The sequence below is a fragment of the Eleutherodactylus coqui genome, chromosome 5 (genome assembly GCF_035609145.1).
Source record: "Eleutherodactylus coqui strain aEleCoq1 chromosome 5, aEleCoq1.hap1, whole genome shotgun sequence".
Classification (NCBI taxonomy): domain Eukaryota; kingdom Metazoa; phylum Chordata; class Amphibia; order Anura; family Eleutherodactylidae; genus Eleutherodactylus; species Eleutherodactylus coqui.
The window spans coordinates 180866703-180894525 of record NC_089841.1 but is presented as its reverse complement, the minus strand read 5'-3'; the positions used below and the strand labels follow the sequence as shown (position 1 = coordinate 180894525).

At 42.8% G+C, this 27823-nt stretch overlaps 2 protein-coding genes across 8 annotated transcripts in view; one reads left to right on the top strand and one right to left on the bottom strand.

The window, feature by feature from the left end:
• The window catches only part of GIT2 (GIT ArfGAP 2), a 69843-nt gene that overhangs the window by 14828 nt on the left and 27192 nt on the right, over positions 1-27823 (top strand). For 5 of the 7 annotated variants that reach the window (XM_066603881.1, XM_066603878.1, XM_066603875.1 and 2 more), the window contains exons 2-14: positions 4748-4881; positions 8475-8587; positions 11775-11880; positions 12249-12335; positions 13512-13642; positions 14370-14464; positions 14547-14592; positions 17154-17205; positions 17282-17354; positions 19094-19191; positions 19586-19697; positions 21651-21793; positions 23807-23956. In XM_066603881.1, coding sequence (XP_066459978.1) covers positions 4748-4881; positions 8475-8587; positions 11775-11880; positions 12249-12335; positions 13512-13642; positions 14370-14464; positions 14547-14592; positions 17154-17205; positions 17282-17354; positions 19094-19191; positions 19586-19697; positions 21651-21793; positions 23807-23956 — 1340 coding nt within the window. Of the gene's footprint in view, positions 1-4747; positions 4882-8474; positions 8588-11774; positions 11881-12248; positions 12336-13511; positions 13643-14369; positions 14465-14546; positions 14593-17153; positions 17206-17281; positions 17355-19093; positions 19192-19585; positions 19698-21650; positions 21794-23806; positions 23957-26053; positions 26885-27823 lie in introns of those variants that run through there. The other 2 variants (XM_066603880.1, XM_066603876.1) reach the window with 2 other exon arrangements.
• TCHP (trichoplein keratin filament binding) overlaps positions 8609-27823 on the bottom strand; it is a 72386-nt gene continuing 53171 nt past the window's right edge. Inside the window, exon 14 of the mRNA XM_066603884.1 lies at positions 8609-8679. The gene's annotated coding sequence lies outside the window, so the exon portion shown is untranslated. The remainder of the gene's footprint in view (positions 8680-27823) is intronic.

Below are 27823 nucleotides of genomic sequence, written 5' to 3'. Positions count from 1 at the left end.
ATCTTGGCCACTATATTTTATAGCCCTTGATACAAACTTTGGATTTTTGGTCCATTGTAATGTATAAGCCTAAAATATGTATGCACCAGCTAATCTAGGGCTGCTTGGGCATTATATGACAGCTTTAGGTCACTCTCACACCTGCAGCCTTTTACCACAATTTAGTGTGGCGCTGCAGTTACAATGCTGTCACTGATTTCAGTGGGGCCTCACAGACATGCGCTGGAATGCTTGAACATTTTCAAGCCTTGTCTGTTCTATTTTTATGCGTTTTTAGAAACTGCAAAGTCTCCTCGCAATCACTTTATTGAAAATCTTGCATGTTTTTTCCCATTGTCAAGAGTCTACCTTTTTGTCTTGAAGGAATGCTGCCTTCCAATAGGTGACACTGGAGTTATTATTCCATCTCCCTCATTTGCATATTACCCAGAGGAGCATGAATGGCCTTTTGAGTCTCCTGACTCAGTCTAGGTGCTCTCCCTAAGAAGAAAAGATAGTGTTTCTGTTTAGCAATGTCAGAAGCAGTATACATATATGTAGAGGGGAAGACAACCGTGGATTGCTCACAAATGAACAGCTTGTCAGTTTGCCCATTGCTGCTAGGATATAAAGAAATGTTCTTCCCTGTTATAAGACTGACAGACTGGATTTTATTGTAGGTGATGAATTATATATACTCTATAGTCTACAGTAGATGGCAGGCAAAAATGTCATTTGCCTTGCGGTGGAGATTACCCTAGAAGAGTGTTTTTGAGAAATGTGTCTTGGCACACAGGAACTTCATCAGATGGGTGCAGATCTAGATCAGATGTGCTGTAACAGCTAAACTTCGTAGAACTGTTTCCAGTCATAGATCAGTTGAGATAGAAACCTCTTTGGTACATTCTATCACAAAGGCGGTCTGTTAGTGAGGAAATGGCAATCTTATGGCCCAAGCTTCACATGATCAGTCAGATTATATTTTTCTGATGCAATTACTGTTGCATGTTCTCATTGTATGTGAGTTTGACAAAGGTCCCGGCTCTTGGACCGAAACGTTGCTGTTTTTACCATGGGAGAATAAAGGATTGTATCTTTCAATATACCTGGATGCTGCCATATTTCATCGTTTTATTGCTAACCTTCACGGAAATGGTCTGATCCGTCTGTGGCTGCTGCACCAACAAACGATCCAACTACAGGTGTGGTTTTTGTTTCACTTTCGTGCTGCTAGACACTTACTTTGTATAGTCTTCCCCGTCACTGTTTTTCTTCATCACTTCTGGCCAGGGACTGAAATCTCCGCCTCCTGGAAGCGCTACCTCTGATTAGCTGACACTTACCCAATCACAGCCAGCGCTCAATAAACCAATCGCAGCCATTCATTGAGCGCTGGCTTTGATTGGCTGAGCGTCAGCCAATCACAGCTAGCGCTTCCAGGAGGCAGAGATTTTTCAAGAGATTAAAACCAGTGCTAGGGACCACGGAGAAGCTGCAGCGGAGCCCCGGACAGTGCTTCTAACATGATGTATACTTATTTTATTTTTCTGCAGCTAGGGATTATTTTTGGGGTAGGGCTTATATTTCAAGCCGCGAATTTGTAGTGTTACAAAATCGTGGTATTGCTGCGGTTTCTCACAGGAATATCGCACGGAACAGTGATGCCATTTTTCTGGCGGCAATGCCGTATCGCCTGTATGAACAAGGCCTAGGTGTGATCCTCCGAGAAGAAACAATGAGTGAGGGCATATTCTCCGGTCAGTTGTACAAGGAATGGGACCCTAATATAAAATTATAATTCCAAAGTAGGTAAACATGGCTGCTAGTTTTTGACTAATTTATGGAAATGGCGACCAGAACTAAAAACGGTACCAGGAGCATGGCATAGAAAAATGGTTCTCACTGAAAGAACAGGAGTTCTTTGTACAGTTCTGAGTTTTGTTGTCTTCGTAGTGGAGGGCAGTGATGGTGAGTGACTCATCCATTGTCCTTGTCATTATTGTTGTCCTTGGACAGTCTAGTCAATTATATCTGCATGTTGTCCCCCTTTGGCATCTTACCCTCTGTATTGTTTTTTTTCCTCTGGCGCTCTGCCATGCTGCCTGAAACCACTGGATGCAAGCCTCCTCTCGAAACTGCAAGACAGTCACGTCAGCAGGCAGCTGCCATTCCAAACCACTAACTTCCATCCTACTATGGTCCTTTTACGAGCACCAGCTGATGGTGTATGGAATACAAGCATTGGGGGTTTCCGTTTGCCTGTCCCGTCAGAGGCTGAAAAAGCAGAAAGAGAAATATTTTCCACTTCATTTCACATTGATTGCAACGTGGCTTTTAGGACTCCAATTATGTCTAAATTAGTGTCCGCTCAGTCAGCATTCTTTTTATCGTGGAAACTAGCGGTAGCTGCTACACCATACGTTTCCATTTAAAAAATGGAGGCCTGATGCAAACTTTTTTTCTTTTTTTTTCCCTTCTCCTCCCTTCTCCTCCCTTCTCCATACTTCTATTAATGCAGAATGGGTGCAAAGAGCCTTTTAACTAATCCATTTTTCTTCTGCGTATACGCACAGCGGGAAATCTTAAAAAAAAATACATTTAGATGAAGAAAAAAATCAATTACAATTGATGCAAATGAATACCAAACTGATCCAAATGAAGGTTTAGGTTTGCGCTTTTGGACAGATGTGCCTAACTGATCTGTTAAACGGAAACCATTTGTTTCAGTTTTTGAATCCGTTTATGGAATTGTAGACAGATCTGTTAAACGGAAGCGCAGATGTTTACTTTTTTTTTGTAGTGGTCCTTGATTATCAACTTCCTCTTTGTTCATATCTTGCTACATCATCTCAAGTGTAAGGGGAAACACGTGCAAACACACAGTTGCTGGTATGGTTTCATGAAACTGATATTTGATTTCCTGCTGTGAGCAAACTTAAAGGCTCCGAACCCCTTTGATATGGGGAAACGAGTTTTACATGTTTAGGGTTTACATTTACTTAAAATATAAAGTTGTGTGACGTTTCGGGCTGAAATTTTTATTCCCTATTAGTGAGTGAGTGTGTTTAATATGCAGCAACTATATCGGCATATACTCTCCTCCCCTGGCTCCTCGCTGTGTTCCTCGTCACTGCGTGGGGTCTCCCCTGTAACATTGTTTACAGACCCCTCTAGTCTATTTACAGGATGTCACAGGCTGCTGGAGCCAATGATTGCTCGGTGATAGAGTACCGAGCTTAGTCTGTCACATCCCATAAACAGGCTGACTGCTGCCTTTAAAAAGGCATGGAAGACCGAGCAGTGATGCAGGAGATGCAGGGAGCCAGGAGAGGTAAGCATGTTTATGTTACTACTTTTTTTTTTTTTTCCTTTTTCTTCTGGACATGACTTCAGTGTCTGCGTATACTGTACCTTTTTAGAGCTCCTTCACACTGGCGAGAAAATCGCACGATTTTTCTCGCAGTGCGTGAGTAAGTGAAAGCGCATGATTATGAAACCAATGGTTTCCTCCTCATCTGTGATATCACTCCTGCAATGCTGCGTAGAAAAAAATAATCGCGGCTTCTCCTTTCTCTTTGCGATATTGCCCTTAGTGGGGCCAGTGGCTGCAGCGACGGCCCCATTAAAAGCTATGGGAGGGCATTGCTATCCCCTGCTGTGGCTGTTACAGCTACGCCCAGGGATTTCTTCAACCCTGAAGAGAAGTAAGCCTGTCACATCCAGAGGCTTCCATGTGTTCTCAATGAGGTCGGCGGCAGCCACATTGGAAACAAAGGGAGAAGATTGCGATCCCCTGCTGCGGCTGTGACAGCTGCAGCAGGGAAATCCTTCAGCCCCGAAGGGACTATGAGGCTGTCTCATCCAGAGGTTTCAACATGTTGTAAATAGGACTGGTGGCGGCAGCAGCAGCACCGACTTAATTGAAAACAATGGTAGAACATCCCTCTCTCCTGCCGCGGCTGTGACAACCGCAGCGGGGATGAAGGGATCCCCTGCAGGGACGCAAGGCTGTTTTCATGTGAAAACGCCTTTCATCCAGGGGTTTCCACATGGATTGCGACGGGGATATCAGCCTGTGAATCACAGCCCGCTATAGCCCTCACCAGTGTGCAGGAGCCCTTAGAGTACGTTCACATGTGGCCTATTTTGGTGTTAGTCCACGTCAAAATCTGCACCATTTGATGCAGATTTTGCTGCGGTTCTTGCCACGAATCCACCGCAGATTTCATCCTTTCAATTGAAGAGGTGGAATCTACTGTGGAATTTCTGCACCTTTTATGCTACGTGTGAACCTGTACTAAAAGGGGGTTTCCAGCATATAATAACATTGGTGGTACAGCCAATAGCCCAAAACAGGACATCATTGGTTGCATCCCATAAACTAGCCTGGGGCTTCTATGTTAAAAGCCTGCATGACCTGTTAATGGGATGTCACTGGGTCAGAAGACTTGGTGTCATGGGAGCACCGAACCAACTACATAAAAGATCTGGCCTGGAGTACAAACCAATTCATAATCACATTTTATTATGTGCGGAGGGGTGCTTTACTTAGTTCAGGCAGTAGTTGGCAATGGGACTATGTTTTGTGAAGGGGTAGCTGTATACATGTAGCACAGGCTTCATAAGCAAATAAAAATACACTTGCATGATGCGGATCAGTGCAAATCATTGCAGGCATTCAACTTTAGAAACTCTGCAGAACCCGCGTACCTGGAGAACCGCCTCAGATTGTCAAGTGCTACTACATACTTCTTGTTTTCGTTTGCAGATCCTCGCTGGGCCTCTATTAATAGAGGTGTTCTGATATGTGACGAATGCTGTAGTGTACATCGGAGCCTGGGGCGACATATCTCACAAGTGAGGCATCTGAAACACACGCCATGGCCACCTACCTTACTACAGGTAAATGTTCACGCTTTCTACAGAGCACTATTATATTGTAGTCAGGTGGTGCTTAAAGGGCTTATCCAGGCGGTCGAGACACTCAACTCAATCTGATCCAGCATTGTGTGCCCCGACACTTCTGGCCCAGTCCTGACGTTGGGTCACATGACTGCAAATCTTCCTTTTTTGTCTGACTGGTTCAGCCATGCGAGGACTTCACTGACAGTTGGAAGAAGACATGTAACCATGTGACCCATTATCCTAACTGGGCAGAAAGTAGCTGTACTGGATCAGGTAAGTGTTTTTGCTTCCTGGATAATCCCTTTAACTTTGTACCCAGAAGTAAATGGGGTCGGCTGCAGGGAAAACTTAGAAGGAAAATAGTGGGGATACAGTGTTGTGCCCACTTCACTCTCAATATTGATGGGGGTTCTAGAAGTTGGAGTACACCCTGTGATCATGAAGTGAGGTAATATCCTAGTGATTAAAGGGTTTAATCTCATTTTAAGTCCAAGGGGCATGCCTCCTAAATGCCTTTCACTTAAAAGCCCTACCGTAAACACTTCTGTGCATGAGACACAGCATTAGCATGAACTAACTTTCGTTTTCCACTGAAACACTATTGATGACCATGATTTCAATGAGAGCCGTGCTTGCAGTTACAAGCGCCGGTCACTACACGGAGGTCGGCGCGGAGGCTTCCGCTCCGACCTCTGTTATTGTGGTGCTGACAGCATGCTCCCGCGCAGCTGATCCTTTTAGGTCCCAAGCAGCGGACGCCAGCTGATCAACTATTCAGGACCTATCCTGAGGATAGGTCATCAATAGTAGTTCACGGAAAACCCCTTTTATAAAAAAATCTAGCGTCAGAAAATTAAAAACAGTAGTCTGTCCATGATTAAGGGGCTGCCATCTTGCCCTGAGCTGCAGTTAACTGCATGTAGAGTGGTTTGCAGCAGCTTCATGGGACACGGGCACAAAAGACCCGAACCTGATACATAGTGAACGGTGGTTCCTGTTTTGCCTGTATATAGGCGTTACCTTTCATTATGATTCTTCCTCTGACTACTGAAAAGTGATCCCTACAGAACAGGAAATGTTAGCTTATTATGAACGGCAGTGTGAAAAGTTCAGGATTTGAAGATTTTTATTTTTTTGTCTTTTTTATATATAGGTGGTGACATGAAACTCAAATACATTAACAGAAAATTTTGATTTAAACAGCAGATTAGTGAGGATCTGCAGTCTGACTTACTATTGATGACCTATCATAGCCAATCGACTATTGAAGATTTTAGGGAAACCTTCTATACAGGAAATCGTTAACCTCTATATGATAACCTGTCTGCAGCAAAGCAAATGTACATCTAGTGTAGTCCTGTTGCGCACCTACTTTCTGTAGGCCTGAATAAATCCTACTGTGCTCTTGGAAGGTAAGGTTATCCTTCGGAGATCCAGTTGGTATATACCAAAGAAGTTGGGAGAGTTTTTGTCCTTTTGGAAGGAAAGTCAATTTCTAATGTCATCTATAGTCTATATGACTATTACAGGGAAGTTCTCTGTAGGTGGCACTAGACAGGATTTTTTTTTTTCCATTTTGGAGGCGAGCAAACCTGTACATTTTACTATAGGAATCTTGCTTTTCTCTTTGCTCCACTGGATGTATGGAGGGATTTCTGGTGTGATGAGCAGCTGCTTCTGAGGTTGCTGTGTCTTCCCTGCTTGTAAGAATAGATGAGTAACTTGTGGTAAGACAGTGTTCCTATAATTGTTTACTCTTCATCTGTTCTAATAAGCAGAGAAGGAGCTTCAGAAGCGGCTGTTCACTGCACCAAGGATCCCTCCACATACCCAGTGGAGCAAGACTAAGCAGATGTGACCACCTTGGAACAATTACTGTGTACCTAACTTTTCAATTGAAGTTTCAGAACCTCCTGCTTTATCACCAGTTTCGCCTCTGCAGACTCAATCTCTACTTTTTAGTTGCCCCTGAGATGGTGGGTTCAGACTAGCTGCGGTGATGTCTCCAGACACTCTGCATATAGAAAAGAGTAGGATTTCTCCTCCATCTCTAACACTCCTAGTAAAAGGGGAAAAAAACATGCAGGACACTATACTGCATTACTGAGCAGTGGAAACGTGATTTCAGTAGCTGTGGGATAATAAACGCTTACCAGTTAGCTGCTGCAGCTACGTCCTGAGTTTCTCTCACCTCCTCTCTATGGACAAAATGAGTAATCATTTTCTTCTTCCTGTTATGTCTGTTACTAGTGAGAGACTTTACCTGACAGCAGGCAATGACCAGAAAATTAGAAGTAAGGGAAACCCCCTAATAGCCAGCACTTTAGAGGTGTGTGTTTGTGTTTTTTTTTTTTATCAGCACAAATAACACCATTTTTAAATCATTTACTAGTTTTCACGTTGGCTGTCATGTTTGTGGCTATTTAAAGCATACCTGAATTTAGAATACATTTTCCAAAATATGCCAGGTTCTCCTTACCCACTCATTTGCTGCTGTTTGCACCCTGTTTCATATCTCTGTTCTGATTTTCAGGTGGTCTTCCCTATTTTTCTGTGGCTTTGCTGTTTGCTGCAATCCATTTTATTAGGGAGGGGGTCTGTAGCAAGCTTGGCATTCTGCCAGTAGTTCACTGTCCTGTATTTCCTTGCCCTTCGATGCTGTATTGCATGGGCTTTGGTCCAGTCAGCAGGGAGGCAGTATCTAAGTGGCAGCCCCTCTGCCTTCCCAAGACAATCAAACATTGAGTGACATTATGGCCAAATTGTCAGTAAACCCACTACACACCCACACACTGTAACAGCAGGAGAAGCAGAGACAATGGAGATCATTATCACAATGTCTACAGATCTGTCAGCTAGCAGCATATGAAAATAACCCCTTTCCTCGTTGCTATGAAAACATCCCTGTGTAGTCATTACTACAAAAGCTCTGCACATAACGACAGTGTATTACAGAGAAGCTGGAAGAGACCCCCTATATATGTAAGTATATCATAGAAATGAGGAGTCTAACACAAGCTAGTAGATGAGCAGAAGTTGTCTGAAAAATCCCGTGACCCAACCCACCACCCTTTTTTTCATTTTCCCGAAGGGCCTGGACAGCTGGCTGGTACATTTTGCCTGCTCTTATAAATTGTAGCAAACTATAGGGAAAAGAGATGGATTAAAATTAAGAATGAGTGAGTATACTCGCTAAGGGCAATTGCTCGAGCGAGCATTGCCCTTAGCGAGTACCTGCCCGCTCGAGAGAAAAGGTTCGGGTGTCGGCGCGGGGGAGCGGTAAGTTGCGGCAGTCAGCGCGGGGGAGAGATCTCCCCTCCGTTCCTCCCCGCTCTCCCCCCGCAGCTCTCTGCCTGCCGCTGGCACCCGAACCTTTTCTCTGGAGCAGGCAGGTACTCACTAAGGGCAATGCTCGCTCGAGTAATTGCCCTTAGCGAGTATGCTCGCTCATTACTAATTAAAATGTATTTAATGTACAATGGATTGCTTTGGCTAGACTTACATTCAATATTTATCTTTACGTTAATTCTCGCTGTTACGTAAAGAAATGACAACTGTTTACTTATAAAGTATATTATTTTGCTGTTTAGATGGTACAGACCTTGTATGGTAATGGGGCAAATTCAATATGGGAACATACTTTGCTGGACCCGGCATCTATAATGAGTGGGAAGCGGAAAGCCAATCCCCAGGATAAATTGCAGTAAGTTTTAAACTATATCCTGTTTTTTTTGATGGATAGATATCTTTGATCTCTATTATAGTTGAGATCTCTTCAAGGTCTTGGTTTTGTTTCTGCAAAAAAAAAAAAAAAAAATCACAAATAGTTTGCAATAGTTGGGTCACTCCACTTGGGGCATTGTATAAAATATTTTATAGTAAGGAGTTTGTAAAAATTTGCTTGCAAAGCCAGTTTCTTTCACCATGACCAATCATGCTTAATCACTGTATAAAATAATGAAGAGTTAGACCACTTTCTAACTATACAGTACTTCTGTTTCCATTCCCCACTATCTTGTAGTTATTAGTTTGCTATGAGTTAATGAAGACCCCATTGTTGACATGCAGAGACTGAAAACTGGCACACCGTGCTTAAAGGGGTTGTCCCGCGCCGAAACGGGTTTTTTTTTTTTTAAACCCCCCCCCCCCCCCCCCCCCCCCCCCCGTTCGGCGCGAGACAACCCCGATGCAGGGGTTAAAAAAACCACCCGCACAGCGCTTACCTGAATCCCGGCGGTCCGGCGTCTTCATACTCACCTGCTGAAGATGGCCGCCGGGATCCTCTGTCTTCATGGACCGCAGGGCTTCTGTGCGGTCCATTGCCGATTCCAGCCTCCTGATTGGCTGGAATCGGCACGTGACGGGGCGGAGCTACACGGAGCTACACGGAGCCCCATTCAGAAAAGAAGAAGACCCGGACTGCGCAAGCGCGGCTAATTTGGCCATCGGAGGGCGAAAATTAGTCGGCACCATGGAGACGAGGACGCCAGCAACGGAGCAGGTAAGTATAAAACTTTTTATAACTTCTGTTTGGCTCATAATTAATGCACAATGTACATTACAAAGTGCATTATTATGGCCATGCAGAAGTGTATAGACCCACTTGCTGCCTCGGGACAACCCCTTTAATGCTCTCACCTGACATATGGAAACAGTTGATTAAAATCTCTGAAGTACGCTGGGAATAATACACCTGCCACAACTGTAGCATTCGCTCTGCTGGTTTACTATAACAGTCCAGGCGCTTCAGCTCAGAGCATTGCCTGCCATGGATACAGCTGTCGCCAGTTTTCGGTTGAGCATAGGATCTACCTTTTCAGTCTCTGAATGTAAATAAGTGTTCTCATTCATTGAGGGAAACTTGTATGTTCAAAATGGTGAGGAATGGAAACCAATCTTATTTAAAGGAAAACGTTTACAACTTTCTAATAAGGATTGATAGTTTACAGTATCTGAGGTGGCATGCCGGCACTTGCCCTTTTAATTTCTCCATAAACCAAAGGTGCAGGAATACCCGTGAATGGGTACTGTAATGTATCTTTTTACCATTCCAAAACCAGATTTCCATGTTGGGGTGTTTTTGTTTGCTGCCTAATGTTCTACAACTTCCCTAATGTACTATGTTTTAATGTCTTATAATTAGCAAACCAATCCTCTGTCTTGTAATCAGTAAATTATAATTTCTTGTTCCTGTTCAGAGGCTGCAGACCTGTATAATCTACACAACCCCATGTGACCCCCCAATCAGCAGCAGCTGCACAAACATTGCAACAAAGTATCAGAGATCAGTCTGGCCTTCCCTGAAAATAGGGCCTAGCCACACAAAGTGAAAAAAAAATACCCTGCAATACTCACCTCGCAGCCGGCATCTGTGTCCCTCGCTATGGTCTTCCCGGCAGTGCGGCAGGCTGTAATCCTCCCCGCTGTCATTTCTCTCTGGTAAATGGGGCTTTGAATTCACCCGCTTCCAGCAAGTAATCGCTGTGATTGGATCGAGCACTAGCCAATCACAGCCGGCGCTCTATGAACCAATCGTAGCCATTAAGTGCTTTCATGCCTGCTGCACCACTGGGGAGACCATCGCTGGGGACACAAACGCCGTCTGCGAGGCAAGTATATGCCCCGCAAAAGCCATCGTTGGAACAAATTTTGAACATTAACTGTTGTGTGTAAATGGGGCTTAACTTAAATATTTTGACCTCCTGACAACATCCGATGTGTGCAGTGTTTGTATCACCTACCACCCTTGTAAAAGCCCAATCTAAAAAAACGATGCGTTATTTGTACCACACAGTTAACATCAGGGGAAAAATTGCACAAAGCCAGAATTTAACTTTTTTTTTTTTTTTCTTTTTTCTTTGGTCGTTCTGTCTCTAAGAAAGTATTTAATAAAAGGCGATCAAAAAGTCACATGTATCAATAAGAACCACAGGTCGCACCCCAAAAAAACAAGCCACACAGCTGCATTGACAGAAAAATAACAAGTGGTCAGGATATGGCGACTTGAGAACATTTTTAAAAAATATCTTCTTAGTAGTACAACAAAAAGGTACCCCCCCCCCCCCCAAAAAAAACAAAAAACTGCAACTGCATTTTTTTTTCTGATTTTATATCATTTAGCAGAAATGTAAAAAAAGTTCCTGTAAAATATAATATGCTACAGTAAATGTCCCACAAAAAAAGCTCCTCAACAAACAAAATCAAGTTAAGATTTTTTTTTTTTTCAAAGCCTGGAGAAGTTTTAAAATAAAATGTAAAAGAAACAAAAAAAAATGCTGTATCCTCAAGAGTCGAAGAAAATCTATTGTATTCCTTGAGTTCACTGATCTTTATGTACAGATTATGCTATAGACCTCTTGTTTAATTGTTTCTATTTCCAGACGCAAAGGCAGTAGTAATTTCAGGAATCTATAGAAGTATTTGCCTTGAAGGTTCAGTACCCTTTTTTTTTTTTTAAATTGGCTTCCTTTGACTGCAGCTGTGCAGAACCAAATTGTATTTGTATATGTATTGCAGCAGTTGGTGTGAATTCACATGGGGGCGTATGCAGTTTTATTCCGTGAAATACATGCAATTTTGGTGTGTATCTACTGCTCATTTCTTCCTTTCTTTTTCTTTAGTTTTTTTTTCCCCCCACGCACTTGAAACATACACATTCTATTAGTACGCCCCAATACATGTCGATGGGGTTTATGCAGTCCGTAATGCACACGTAAAAAATACAGTGCAAATCTGCCTGTGTGAATAAGGCTTTAATGTATGGGAACTGCAGTTCTACAATTCTGGAACATCTAAGAAGGGAAGAAGGAAGTGACAGGTCAACAATTCAGGCAAAGTTTCTAAACTTTTGAATACTGTACGTATATATTTTTTTATTTGTTTGCTTTCAGCCCAAACAAAGCTGAATTTATAAGGGCGAAATATCAAATGCTGGCATTTGTTCACCGTTTACCCTGTCGAGATGATGATAGTGTTACAGCCAAAGATCTTAGTAAGGTAAATCTACATCTTCTCATTTTTAAAGTTAAAAGCGTTTTCTGGGCAGCAGTTCTGTCTGATGTCTGGCTCGGCGAGCTGTGAAGAAGGAATACATTTAGTATACTCTGCTGTGAATATATGCCTAATTATATTCAGGTCTTGTATAGGCTGGGATTCCCTGAAGGGAAGCGCTCACGTAATATTTTGTGACTCTAAACCCTGCTGCCATAAACTTTAGATGGTGGTTGTTAAGGGGTTAAACATCCCTAAACATTTTAGCAGACACAAAAAAGCTGAATAACAAAATGATCTTCCTGTCCTTTCCAAAAATTAAAGAATCTATGCACTTTCTTTAACTCTCCCTTTTTTTTCCCCTTTGTATCCAGCAACTTCATTCTAGCGTTAGGACTGGCAATTTGGAGACTTGTCTGCGGCTCTTATCCCTGGGGGCTCAAGCAAATTTTTTCAATCCGGTAAGTTGTTGCTTGTGTAAGTAACTTTGACTGAAGCCACAGTAGCTGCTAATGCTTTAGTAATCTGTGTCACTGCTACTGTAATGTTCCTATTGGCTATGTCTGGATGGGAATTACAGACTGCGAATGATGGTGCTGCTCTCGAGGCACATGTCCTCTTGATGCCACTAGAACAGAAATGCTTATGACAAACTGGGCCAGGTAGCCATGTGGGCATCTTAGGCTTGCAGGACGTGGAAGTTGAGGTGTAGGGTAGAGGCCACCTGTTTTGGTTTTCTTACAAGGTATTTCTGAAATTGAGGCCGCTTTCACACTGACAACAAAATTGCGGGATTTTCTTGCAATGTGACAGTGCTACAAGTGGCATGTATGTGAAGCCCATGCTTTTTTTTATGGGTTCCTTCACATTTGCGATGTTTTGTCTGAGATGTTGCGAGGGAAAAAAATCACGACATGTTCTATACTGCTGCGATTTGCGCTGTTTCTCTATATGGAGCCTCCTTGTTTATCGTATTGTATCTCACAAACTAGCTATTTTTGTTCGATGTGATGTGTTTCTCTACCCCTAAAATAAGCCCTAGCTGCATTCCCAGGGGAAAAAAAGGAATACTTGCTTAGCAGGCTTGGTTTGGGTCCTCCTGCTGCTGTCCGGAGCCCCGCTGTGTATTCTGCAGTCCTCATTCGTCCACAGAAGATCACTTCCTGGTTGTAGGATTCAAAAATCCCGCCTCCAGGAAGCAATGGCTCTAATTGGCTGAGTAGCGCTGAAGGAACCGATCAATGCAGCATTTGATGAACCAATGTGAGGGTTTGTAATTGGTTCACCTAGCTCTGCATTGATTGGCTGAGCAGAGTTTGTGGAGGTGGGATTTATGAATCGGCTAAGCCACAGCATTGATTGGCTAATTCATAAATCCCGCCTCCACAACGTGATTGGTTCCTCAAGCTCTGCTCAGTCAATCACAGCCCTCGCATTGGTTCATCCAGCGCTACTTGGCCAACTAGAAGCTTTTAGAAGAGCGGTTATAGTAGGATGCATCAGAACTAATATCCGCAATAGTGTTGATTTTTATGGGATACTTCTTTCTTTGTGAATTTATGTATCCTCTTTAATCTGTTCTAATTAACATAATGATGGCAATTCTACAAATGCACTTTCTTTTTAATGTTTTGCAGGAAAAAGGAAGTACATCTCTTCATGTGGCAGCAAAAGCAGGTCAGATATTACAGGCCGAGCTGCTCGCAGTCTACGGCGCAGATCCCGGCACACCTGATTCTGTTGGGAAAACGCCCATTGACTATGCAAGGTTAGAGCTGCTTGACTCTCTCATGGCAAAAGCTTTCAGCTTAAAGCTGTTGCCATATCTGGATAAAAATTGGACACTTTTCACTTGTTTCTCCCTCTGCTTTTGGTTTAATAATTTGCTTTTTCGCATTAAAGCGAATCTGTCACCTTGGTATGCAGCAGTAATTAAATTGGTATTGCAGTTCTCCTCTGTCCATGAGATGGGGTATAACTATCTGTTTGGGGGTCTAACCATTTGTCCACCCAATGATCTGGAGTGCAGGGATCCTGTTTACCATCAAGTGCATAAAGTGTTGGTCGCACATGTGCGTGCTGCTCCATTCATTTCAGTGAGTTTGGCTCTGCCCAGCCCCCTTCATTTTAGCATGGGAGAATGCTTGTGTAGGACATGTTTCCACAGGCTGCACCACTGATTGAGTTGTCAGTGTTTTTATTTATTTTTTTCTTTTCTTTTATCTGAGCCCAGACCACCATAAAAACTACTTCCAGCTATGACTTGTCTCTGTACACTTTCTCCATCCTGTGTGCCTCCAGTGTCGTCCTCAGTGCTCTCACTGATATTGTTGGATGGAGTTAGTATGCGTTACTCGAGTAAGATGTCGAACATGTAGCAGGCCTCTTGGGAGAGCCCCAAAATCTGACTGTCCCACCGAATCCAGAATGCTTGGCAAGCCCGAGACAGCCTTCCACACCCCCACTTTCTGAAATGCTTGTGTTTCTTCCGACAGGCAAGGTGGCCACCATGATTTAGCAGATCGCCTTGTGGAAATTCAGCATGAATTGACTGACCGATTGGCATTCTATCTTTGTGGGAGGAAACCAGGTGAGCAGCAGTAGCAGAGATTAGGAACTTAATCAAGAGTTAATTAGTAAATAAAATAAGTGGGTTTTCTTCTTTGTTTCAGACCACAGAACTGGACAGCACTTTATAATACCCCACATGGCAGATAGGTGAGGAGAGCTTTTTTTTTTTCTTTAATTTATTGTAAGCCATTCTCCATTTTAGTGATCAACTAGCATAATAATCATCTTTATTTGTATAGCGCCAACATATTCCGCAGCTCTTACAAAAACAGGGGAATACAGAAAGGCAAAATTACAGAACCACGGTTACATAGTAATCAGTTGATGGTAACAATAGGGGTGAGGGTCCTGCTCCACAGAGCTTACATACAACAAGTAATGGGGTGATACAGAAGGTAAAGGGGCTGGAGGTGTGCACGGTATGGCGGGGTGGAGAGTGAGGGATTCTATACACATAGACAATGGTCAGACATTAAACCGTGTGACGGCAGAATCGGTATGACTGCAGGAGCGGTTTATGATGGCTAGCAGAGACTGCAGTCAGTAGGTCAGGCAGCATGTTATCAGGCGGAGTACAGAGGGGTTTGGTTTAGGGGATGTGGTAAGCCTCCCTGAAGAGGTACATTTTTAGAGCACACCTGAAGTTCTGCGAGGCCTGGATTGCCCTGGTAGCTTTTGGTAGTGCGTTCCAGAGGACCGGTGCTGCTCTTGAGAAGTCTTGGAGGCGGGAATGAGAGGTTCGAATTAAAGGGGGACTCAGTCCGGTTTCATTAGCAGAGCGGAAAGTTGATCACTTATATACACTGAAATGAATGAAAATACAGGGATAAATGTCTAGGTAGTGGGTTTGTAACGTCCATATCCTAAATAAGATACTGGAAGGAAGCTATACAACAGTGCATCCATTATCTTCTGCAATCTTTAAGGTAACAAAATACTTGTCTGGAAATAATATGCATAATTATGAGCAACCGTTTAACATCAAAGTGCCTCAGGCGTCCGTCCTTGTAAGCAAAAACTTCAGCTGTTTTTTTTTTTTTTCTACCATTGCACAAGAGAGACAGCTGCGAGGCAGCTGCGGAGAGCCTTGTAAATGGCATCTTTGTTGTGTAGGCAGCTCTTTCATGGTAATGTGGAAGGGTTTTTTCCCTTTGCATTTTAAATATGCATCCATAATGTTAATTTTTTTCTTTTGTTCTGTGGCTGTTCATGTGGAAAAAGGAGGCTGTAAGTAAAGAATCTTTTTTTTTTTTTTAAATATATTTTTATAACTATGTATTCGGTAAGGCCACATTGGACATGTAGCCGTTTGCACAATTGACAAATCTAGTAGATGTCACAGGCATAACTTCTGTATTTACTTTTCAATTTTCTCTTATCTTTCAACATACTTTTTGTAAAGGGGCGCCTTTATTTATAAAATACTCTAAACCGAGTATATGCCGTGTCCTTATGGATAACAGCGGTCAACGGCTGTGTTTAAAAATAAATAAAAACGAAATAAAATGAAATTCTCCCCCATCCCCATGTAGGGGTATGACTTGCTGATTGTTGGAGTCCCAGCGGTCAGACCTCCCCCATTGCTCAGCAAGTTTGTGCTGGTCCTGGTCCTGTTTTTGTGTTAAAGCCCTATTAGAGACGTTACAAAAGTAAACTGTCAGAAACTTGCTGATGAAGGCTTTATTCACACAAGTGGCCAATATATGTGACATTTGAGGCATTGGTTTCCAATGCATCTGTTCACACGGGCGAATTTATGTAGCTTAAAAACGTTGCGCCGTCGAAAATTGAGCATGCACGATCGAAATACAGACCGGCTATTATACGCTGGGTAAAAGATAGATAGTTCCAGAACTATCTTTTGACTGATATATGCTGGCGGCTCCCATAGACTCCTATGGGAGCTGGGGAATAAGATGTCTCTATGTAGGCATTTGAAGTCATCCCAAGGATTTATGCCGAGTGAGGGTTTTCTGGGGTGCAATGTGTTTCTTTCACTATTTAAGCTCGGGACTTGATCACTGAAAATAGTCAATTCATGCGAATTTACGTCGCTGACTTGAGAACATAAAAACAGTGAAGGCTGTTTCACACGCCCGAGAACCTCACACGCGTTTGATGCATTGCAAGAGGCAGAAAACTTGCGTGACTGTGAACCCCATTCTTCAGAATTGAGTCATATACGTGAGCGGCATGTCCCATCTTTTTTTGCATTGAGTGCTATGTGAGGTTTCCCATTGAAAACGCATGACTATCCTCTAATATGCCTGAAAGCCGTGTCGGAGGATTGCAACTCCACAGAAGTGATGGGAGGCAGAAATTCCTCTCATTATAGTGAAAACTTGCTCGCCCATGTGTAGGTAGCCTAAGGGAGGAGATCTTCTTTCCTTTTTACAATTCTCTTTTCAGTACCATATAGGAGATCTGTGATCTCCATCTAGCAGTCAATGCAAGGGCTTGGTACCGAAATTACCTTTTACTGGAAGTCTGGCATTCTTTGCAGATGGCTTTTTTTGCGACTTTCATCAGATTTCCAGAAATTCATGAGCTGTACCAAAATTGGTGACCTTTCATTCAGCAATTTAGTGATGGTCCAAGGTCAGATATGATCTTCTCACATGCATGTGTGATAAAGCTGAAGATTGTTTTCACTAGATTTTCCAGAACTTGTGTTAGTTACTTATGGCCGATCTCTTTACTGTCTTCAGCAGTCTAGACTTATCAGAACTGGCTAAAGCTGCGAAGAAAAAGCTTCAGTCTGTGAGTAGAAGGCAGCGTTGGCTAGCACTAGCGCGGGTTTGACGCGGGCTATTTCTAAAGCATGTTTTGTTTGCAGTTAAGCAATCACTTATTTGAAGAGTTGGCAATGGATGTTTATGATGAAGTTGACAGACGAGAAACAGATGCAGGTAAGTGAATACTCCATTGCCATAGTTCTGTAGGTAGTCCTACAATGTAGGTATGGGTTATACCTTCAGACAACCGGAGTACAAAATAACTTCATGTGTAGTAGCTAAAGTGAAAGTCTCAACCAAGTTAACTTGGCCAGTATGACAAGTTGTAAGATCCTCTGCAGCCTCCCTTTGTGGTTCTTGGGGAATATTAACTTGCAGGGAGTCTCAGCAGTTTTTTTTTTTTTTTCACTTATACCTTTTTGTCGTTAGTTTATTTTCACAGTAATGCTATCAAATGACTATTAGTTCCTTAGCGAGCCGCTCCCACAAATGCCCTGGAGAGTCTCTTGCCCTGAAGCGTTCTTGGCTGTCTGCATGGCGCTGCTCCTCATCTGCTCAGATCAACAGCTGCAGTGTTCTCCTGAGTAGACTTGTTAGTTCTAGCTAGTATGTCCAGCGTAAGCTTAGACTAGACGGTCTAAACCTGCACCAAATGTATCAGTTGCTCGTGCTGGATGATTACTGTAGTGCATCTTTTGACACTTTTGTTTCACTTGGCGCCACCTATTGCTTGGCGCCACCTATTGCTTGGCTTAGTTTGTGAACAGAGGAAGTAAGACTGTCATTTGGGTTAAACCTCATGCAGTAAACATCTGACTTCTTTCTTACATGCTGACCAACATACGAATTGTCAGCTGGCAGCCATTACCAAGGTCAGAATATTCCACCGCACAGAAATCTGGACCGAAATCCACGCCTAACATACAGCTTTTGATGTGGATTTGCGGAGGAATTGTTGCGGATTTCATCTTTTGAAAATCCACAGCAGTTCCATGTCAAAAGCTGCACGTTGGACATGTGGATTTTTCAATGGCGGAATATTCCAAAAGCACCCTTGGAAGTTGTTTTGTAGCCACGAGAGTTCACAGTTCTGTTGGTGGCTATTTTCTAGCCCTTCTTTCCCTATTGTGGGATATCTTTTAATTTAAATAAGGGCCCATTTAAAGGGCTATGTATTTTGGGCCATGTGCTGTGATGGTGCATGTGAGGGGGGGGGGGGGGGGGGGGGGGGGAGGTACTTCACGGACGAGAATACCACAAGCAGTGCGTTTAACATTTGTCTCCCTACTGCCATTAGGGGTGCTAATGGGCTGATGGAGAACCTCCTCCCTGTGTCATACACTTTACATGCTGCAGCCACTATTGAGGCTTCTCTGATACCAGCCTACACTGTGGGATCCTGCCTGTTAATGACCACTGTGCTGCTGATCACATAGCACGGCTTCTGTGCCTGTGTAATCGCCTTTTAACCCTTTCCAATCCGCGGTCTGACGTCTAAAGACATTCTGATTTAAAGCCTGTACAGCTCCGATGTCAAAGACATCTGGCAGGGTATTCTTACTGTATATTACTCGCCACTCTATGGTCAGGGGCCTCTCTGGCATGTCCCATACCGCAGTACTGGCTCTAGCCAGCAGATGGCGACATTGTAAAATGGCAGAAAGAGGAAGCCCCCTAGGAAACCCTGAATCCAAAATTGGATTGCAAAGGGTTAAAGTATGACATGGAGCATTAACATAAGGCATTCAATTTAAAATCTATAATATCATGGAGTGTTGAGAACCAATACAATTATTTTTTTATTTTTTTTCTTTATTCCATAAATATCCACCAAAATGAAACTGGAGTTGTGTGTAAATGTAGAAAATGACAGCGTCGTCTTGGCCTGAAACTTTGTTTAACTTTGCTTACAGTTTGGCTGGCTACCCAAAACCATAGCACACTTGTCACAGAAACCACTGTAGTACCTTTCCTTCCTGTGAATCCGGAATATTCTTCAACACGTAACCAGGTAACTTGTGGGGCGTGATTACTAACCTGTCCTATTCACTAATACATTATATGGACTGTTTTTAAAACTTGTGTGCACATTTGCTTACAAGACTTTTGCCTCCCACCCGTATTCATCATGCTTTATTTTTTGCAAGGCCGTCATCGCACAGCGCTAAACTCTCTCCCACGGCATTTGTGCCGGACAGAATGGCATAGTTGAGACAAACGGAACCTCGGGATGGAGGTTCAGCGCTGTGTGAACGCTGGCTAATCCAGCTGTATATAAAGTAACTTTGCACTTGCCTACGGTATATATTCACTACTTGGTTGTGGTCTTGTGGCTTGTCGTCTGACAACACATGAATGTATTTGGTCATTGTGCTTTTTGCTACTATCAAACTCTTGTATTTTAGGGAAGACAGAAGTTGGCCCGTTTCAATGCCCATGAATTTGCCACCCTGGTAATAGACATTTTAAGTGATGCCAAAAGACGACAACAGGGAAATTCAGTAGTTGCGCAGAAAGGTAATTAGAAAACCATGCTTGAAATGCGTGTTGCATCAGTAGTTTAAGCCAAAACCGAGAAAGTATAGTGGAAAGATTTGTACTTCTGTGTTCTGGTCCCACTGCTGCTTGTGGCTTGACCAAAATACACAAGTGAGAATGAGGCATAAAGCAGTGGAGCAACCTGCATACGTATAACGAATGGGAACACAAACTGCTAAATAAAGCGCTACATCCATGCAAATGACTCTCTATACATTCAACGAGAACTTCATTGTGTACCTGTAAATGTGTAGCTGCACTTCATATGTAATAACTTCATTGAAAAAAAAATTCCCTTATTTTCCGGCCTTTCGCAGATATTGCAGCAAAGACTGCATGGTGCTCACATAATGGAGAAGAAAAGTGTGTCCTCTTAGACTGTAAAGGGTTAACTGTTGCGAAGCTCTTAAGGCAATTCAATAAGAGCTGCAGTGTAGGGCTCGACCGACAACTCCTATTGACTTACAAAAGGAGCATTATGATAGTCGATCCTGTATTATCTATGGGACATGGGAAGAGTTGGGGGCATGTTTGGTATCATGAGGTAGCTTTATACAGGATGATTACTACCCGAAATTGCTGTTGCAGTCATCCAGATGATGGTGTATATATGGCCACAAACAAGGGACCGAGCAAGAAATCGCCCACCTGTTGGAGTCGCTTGGGTCTTTTGGCTCGCCTATGAACGACAGCCTGTTTGCAGTGAATGGAGGCTGGTGGCCGGAAGGAGATCTCTGGCATGCTTCACCTCCATTCTTTGAACAGTCGTCCTGTGTAAAGTGGCCTTAATTGTTCCTTATGTATTTGATGTGTAGCACAGACCCTAGGCAATCCATGTTGTAATATCTGCAGAAAACCAAAACATTATAAAATGAAGTCCATTTATGAAGGTAGCCAGCTAGTAAACTTTATTGCTCAAAAGTGGCTGCAGGATACTCTCTGTAGTACATGGGAATTCTATAGCTTAAGGTTAGCTGGTTGACCATAGTGCCTCAAATTTCTCTCTTCTCTTAATATTGGGTTCATCTGACTAGATGACTCAGGCCTCACTTCAACTTTGACCGAGGGGATTGCTGGTCTTTTGAACCACAAAGACTGGTTATCTTCTCTCCATGTATCTCTAAAGGGGACTCTGGGGAATGTCTCTTTGAATCATAAATAGAGATGTCTACAGACAGTTTAAGGATAATGGTGTATCTTTAGGTTCCTGTTTGGGAGGGTGGGTGTGAGGTAACTTAGTAACATTGTCTCCCTTCAGCCTAACATACTATGTCCATCTAGTTCATTCTGTTTCCACCCCCCATCTCCCTTGTTGATCCATAAGAAGGCAAAAAAAAAAAACAGAAGCCAATTAGCCCATTTGGGGGAAACCTTCATTCCAGACTTCATAATGGCAGTCAGAATAATCCCTAGATCAACATGTGATAGTTCCTACCTGACTCCAAGACACAGATCAATAACCCTTCTGGTTATTTAAGGTCTACATCCTGTAATATCATAGCGCTCTAGAAAAACATCTAGTCCCCTCTTAAACTCCTCTATGGATTTTGCCATCACTACGTCCTGAGGCAGAGAGTTCCACAGTCTCACTGCTCTTACAGTAAGGAACCCCCTTCTGTGTTGGTGATGAAACCTGCTTTCTTCTAGACGTAGCAGATGCCCTCTTGCTACCGACGCAGTCCTGGGTATAAACAGATCATGGGAGAGATCCTTGTATCGTCCCCCAATGTACTTATACATAGTTATTTGATCGCCCCTTAGTAGTCTTTTTTCCGGGGTAAATCATAATTTTGATAGCCTCTCTGGGTATTCTAGTCCTCTCATTCCGTTTAATTATTTAGTTGCTCTTCTGTCGTTTCTTCCAGGGCAGTGAATGTTTTGTACATTATGCTACATCCTTGATCATGTTACATTGTGTGTCTTCAATTGTAGATAATGTGGAATTGGTTTTAAAAAGTATAAGCAATCAACATAGCATGGAAAGCCAAGATAATGACCAGCCTGACTACGATAGTGTCGCATCTGACGAAGAAACGGATTTGGAGAATGTTCCACCCAATTCTAATAGGGAAAAGGTAGATTTTAAGTGTGATTAATTTTAAATATTATTCATAATTTGTGTTTTGAAAGACTATATAATGGTCTATATTTTTAGTTATTAATGAGATCAAACAAACTGTGTTGCTCCCAGAAGGATGCCTAGACTGGATGCATTGTAACAGTAATGTGTCAGATGGTTTTCAGTCTCTGGATGTAAACCAAGAACTTTCCCATTCACTGCAAAACCATATCAACTGATGGAAGATGCATCACTGATCTGATTGAGTTCAGAATGCTGAAAGCATTGTCCCGCTGTAGTAATCATCACCTATCCACAGCATGGGTGATAAGTGGCTGAGCACTGAGGTCCATCTCTGGAGATTCTACTAATCACAAGAACTGGGACCCAAGACCTCACCTATGAACGGAGCGGTGGTCATGCTCTACCTCTCCGATCACCGATATGGGACTGCTGGAGATGGCGGAGTACAATGGAGTCCTGTGGATGGCTAACAAATGTGGCGCGACAACGCTTTTAACGTTTATCACTTATCCACAGAATTGATGATAAATGGGACCCCCTTGATCACTAGAACGAGCGGTCCTGTGTCCCCCTGCTCCATTCAAAGTCTATGCGTTTACAGATAGCTGAGCACTGTATCTATCTGTCACTGTCACCCCTGTAAAGTTTGAATAGAGAAGCAGCGTCCGTGATTGACCACTGTTCGACACAAACTCCTCTTCACCTTGTTCATGTGATAAGGAGGATTTTGTGACACTTCTTCTAGAGAGCGGTTGAGCAATTATATACTTATCATCCATCTTGGGGCTATATGATAAATGTATGAGCTGACTGTGATATTTAAATGACCTGACAAGAGGGAGGGCTCGCATTGTCCCCTGGTCAGCTCCCACTCCCAACTACAAGATTGTGGGGTGCCGTTCAATTGCCGTAGCAGCCTGGTGCCTTATAAAGGGTCCCAGGCATGCCAAGGATTCAGGCTATTGCTAGGCACATGGGTGTAACTATAGGGGATGCGGTTGCTCCCAGGCCCATAGGGTCTTTCCTCTCCATATAAGGAGCCCAGTACTATGAATAAAGCATTATAATTGGGGGGCCCTGTTACAGATTTTGCATTGGGGCCTAGAAGCTTCGAGTTGCACCTGTGGCTGGGCATAATAGGCTAATGTTAGAAATACAATATACTGCAGTACAAAAGTATTTCTGGATATTGCACAATCAAATGATTACAAGTTAAATTCACCTATGTAAAAAAAGCCTGTGTGAGAGTGGCCTTAGCCATTAATAGTTCATGTTCTGATCTGTAAAGAGATTGGGATTACCCCTATGAGTGATAGTTGGAGGTAATAGCCCAATTAGATTCTTGGTAAAAGAATGGAGAATCTTGCCTGGTTTTGCTCATCCTTTGCTTTCCCCGTTTGGAATGACCTCCCATTAGGAATGCAAGAGATTTCCCTGGAGGGCCTATCCTCTAGCAGGTGGGGAAAAGCCAGGAAAATTGTGTTGTTTTTTTTTTTGTTTGTTTTTTTTTGTGTTTTTTTTGTGTGTTTTTTTTTTATTTTTTTTTTATTTTTTTTTAAGGCACAACTACGTTTCAATTAGAGATGAGCGAGCGTACTCGGATAAGCACTACTCGCTCGAGTAATTTGCTTTATCCGAGTATCGCTGTGCTCGGGGCTAAAGATTCGGGTGCCGCTGCGGCTGACAGGTGAGTCGCAGCGGGGAGCAGGGGAGAGCGGGCGGGAGAGAAGGAGAGAAAGATCTTACCTCCGTTCCTCCCCGCTCTCCCCTGCAGCTCCCCGCTCCGTGTCGGCACCCGAATCTTCAGGGACGAGCACAGCGATACTCGGATAAAGCAAATTACTCGAGCGAGTAGTGCTTATCCGAGTACGCTCGCTCATCTCTAGTTTCAATGTCTTCTTCCTAGAATATGTTGGCTATCTACCTTTTTTAATGGTTTTAAATGAATCCTCTTTTTGGTGTTGACTACTAGATGACAAGATACTTCTATGTTTTTTGTCTCTAGAGTTTGGAGTCTGACTTATCTGATGGAGCCTTCTCAGTTCAAGAGTTCCTGGAGGTTAAGAATGCCCTGACTGCATCAGAAGCAAAAATTCAACAGTTAATGAAGGTTAATAGCAATCTTAGTGATGAGCTTCGGATAATGCAAAAAAAGGTAACTATTCCTGCAGACCAATATTCCATGATTTTAATGACTACAGCCCTCTTCACCAGTGTGTCTCCATTGCATGCGCACCGCACCATTTTGTGTTTGTCATATAAGAGTGACTAATGTGCATGGGTCTTACGTTTCCATTAACATTAGTTCCTGGAATACATACTAACTGGAGAATGTATTCTTCTTCCATTTATTTTCTTGCTACCTTTTTAGTCAGAAGCGGCAGTATCCAAAATGTCTCCTATATAGAGTTTACGCGTTTTTTAAGGCAGTATTTCCATGGCCATTAGCGCCACTCGCATCGTACAGAACACGGACGAAATAGGACATGCTGTCTTTTTTTTTGTTTTTTTTTTTACTAGAGCAGCAGTCTCTAAGTTACGCTATAAAATAAACACCCTTGGTACAAAGAGTTAAAACATGGTAGAAGAATAGGAATCGGGAATCATTCAGTTGCAGCAGCAGCTTCATGAACAAGTATTTTAAAGTTTTGTTATAGGTTCCTTTTAAAACTTTGTACTTGTGGAGATTTGAAAGTCAAGTGACAGTGACAATGTTGTAGACTTAAAGACTGAAGACTCCTTCTGGAGAGGCCAACCAATCCAGTTTTCACTTGAAGTTGTATAAAGGACATGCAGGCTATGCTTGAGGTGAAGAGTCCTGTCGGTCAGTTGCCCTCCTGCAATCGGTTGTGCTAAGCTTTCAGGCCTCAATGAGTGGCGAACGGCACCCTGGAACTTTGGTTTAGCAACTCATAGAATATAAAAATATATATATATAGTCATCGAACAAGCTTTTTTTTTTTCTCACTGATCTGTCATGACACATGATGCCTTCAATAAAGACTTGTATAGTTTCTGAACAGGAGTGCTGTTTTAAACAGCTGTTCAGTCCCCTGTTAGTGTATTAACAAAAAAAGCTGTTTAAATGGAATGCATGACCAGAAGACCATGCCGCCTTTAAATCAAGTTGTATTTTAAATGTTAAGTTCTGGTGTTTTTGCTCTTTCTAGTTTTTTCCCATCTTTAAAACAAAAGAAAAAATGAAATCCTGCAGTTTTCACTCTGGCCACTGAGCCTGACCGTTCCTGTACGGCAGGAATCACGTGAAAGCAGTCTTCTCATTTCCACTACAGGCAGGTTTACAATAAAAGGCTAACACCTAAGTAGGGAGAGCACAAGTTCTCACCGATAGGTGATGCCTCAGATCAGCCCCTCCCCCGTGTCCATATGGTGCATATCTCTGGACTTCTTTTAACTGAGCAGACCAGTAACTGAGACAGGATGGCTGCTCCCATAACTATGTACAGAAATTTATTTTTTCTTGATGGCATTACTCTTATTAATCAGTACCCAAAAAAATCAATCCTGGTTTTAAAGGGGTTTTCTTGTACTTAGAAAAAAAAACACTTAGATTCTTCAAATGATGTATATTCTCCTACTCCCGCGCTTCACCGTCCAGCGCTGGAGGAATCGCTGCTGAAGCCTGTGATTGGCTGAACAGTGACCTCCACAATGAAATGCACATGACTGCCCGCTAGCTGCTTTTGGGTTTTGAGCAGTGGGGACTGGAGCTCTAGTGCTGGACAAGGAGCCTTCGGGTTAGGCAAATATTTTATTTATTTATTTTTTTTCTCCTTTATCTTATATGAATTTTAAAAAGTTTTACATTCTTAAAATGGAATAACGACCTACATTTTTCTTTCCTAATTAAAAGGATTTATGACTTTAAACACTGACCACTATAGAATGTGGGTGTCCTTTTGCAACCACCTATACAGAGTTGCTGACTATGGTTTTGTTCACCACGAGACCAGACTACTGTTTGAGTCATTACAGCATTTAAACAGCTTTTTAAAAAAACAATCATCTGATATGAATCTATGTAACCCTGAGCTCAGGGTCTTCCCTGTGACCTAAGGTTAGCATAGAGATCTACTTTATTAGGTAAAAGCTCTAACTATTACAGTATTTGTACAGAAAGATGTTATAGAGATCTAGAACTTTTGTCAATTACAACTTTGACGTATCTGAGAATTTTAGGGCGGACTCCCTAATTGTACTGGTAGTATGATCTGTGTCTAATCTTTCACAGTTACTGGCAAAAGAGACTAATTGAAGAAGAGGTGCTCTTCCTGCGGTCAAAATCTACAATGGATGAGTCTTGTCTAATTATTAAGTGGTGGTTCCAGTTGGGAAACAATAAGACTGATCCTTCACAAAGAGTATAGAGCCTGCAGTTAGTGCCAGACCTTCTCACTTTTTACAGTGTTTGGATGGAAAGAAGAAATGCCAGAGCAACTAACTTAGCCCTATGGTCACTAAAAAGGAGAGAGAAAGAGCATGTGTATGAAATGTTACAACCATTTGCATGACTTTGATGAATCTTCTCATATGATTATGAAGTTTATCCATATTTTACTTGGACGTATTTTTGAAGACTCAACATTGAAGGGCACGAGCGGACAATCCTTGGCTAATTTCACATCTTATTTTTATACAGTGACTGGAATGCCTACTTTGACCTGTGGCTCATGTCGGGTACATTGGTCTTGGTAATCTTGTTACATACAATTCACCAGCAACCATTATGTCCTAGCTTACAATTCTCTATTATATTGGAGGATGAAAATCTAATCTACCGGTAATGTGAATGCTTGTAGTAGTATATACCTGCTGCTCTTGGGTATATTGTTGCTGTTTTGTTTTTTTTTAAGCTTACCAGTTGTTACAAAAACAAACTATTATCACTCCTTACAGAAGTGTATCTGTAAATTAGTTACAAAGTTTCTGACTGTGCTACATCTAAGGCTGCCGTTAGCTGTTGGACAGCTAACCCAAACATCTCACCTGTTCTCCCTTTATGTATGTAGACAGGAGAGAGTCTACTGAGAGCAAAGGAACAGTCGGCTCTATCCTAATCTCTCTCCCCCCCCCCCCCCCCCCCCCCCCCCCCCCCCCCCAACATTTACTATCTGGGAAAAGCCAAGAAGCCTCCATATAAATTAGATGATTTGGCAGCCTTGCCTAAATCGGTGGGATTGGCCAATTCATGCCTTATGTGTATGATCACTCTAAGCTCAGGTTCACACAGGGCGGATTTGCCACGGTTCTGCCGCAGCAGATCCGCCCACGGCCACTAATCTCGGGATTAGCCAGCCATGTGGACGAGGTTTCTGAGAAACCTCGTCCACACGGGACGGCTAATCCGCTGCGGTAAATCCGGTTGAAACCGCGGCCCGCCGCAGCCGCGGTTTCAAAGGAAGCAGCATGTCTATTTACTTTTCTTTTTTTGTTTATTTACATCGCGGCCGCGCTCTCCTCTATGGGAGAGCCGGCCGCAACGGAAAAGCAAGCGGCCGGGCCGCTTCAAAGCCGCTGCGGCTTAAACCGCGGCGGTTCTCCAGGTGGAAATCTCGCGGTTTTTGCTGCGGCCAAACCGCGAGATTTCCGACGGGAATACGCCAAGTGTGAACCCAGCCTTAGGGGCTCTTCACATCACCGTATACACGTTTTACATCTCTACAGGAAGTAGTATAGCTATCCTCTACATCACATAGGAGGGAATTCATAAAAGACTCTACTCCAGAATTCTGGAGTATAAAAAGGTGCAAAAGTTGTGGAAGTTTTGTGCAAAAATTTGCACTGGTTATGCGGTGTCCCATGGGCATAAGTGTATTTATACGCATTTTCGCTGCATATTTGCATGCGCACGTGTTTTAATGCAACCGTGCTCCCATTCATTAAAATGGGCAATTAAGTTAATTAGTTCAATATGTGCTATTTTCATGTGCAAATGCACAGGAAAAGAGAGCATTCTGAGTCTTTTTTTTTTTTTTTCCACGAACGACATGTGTGCGCCAAA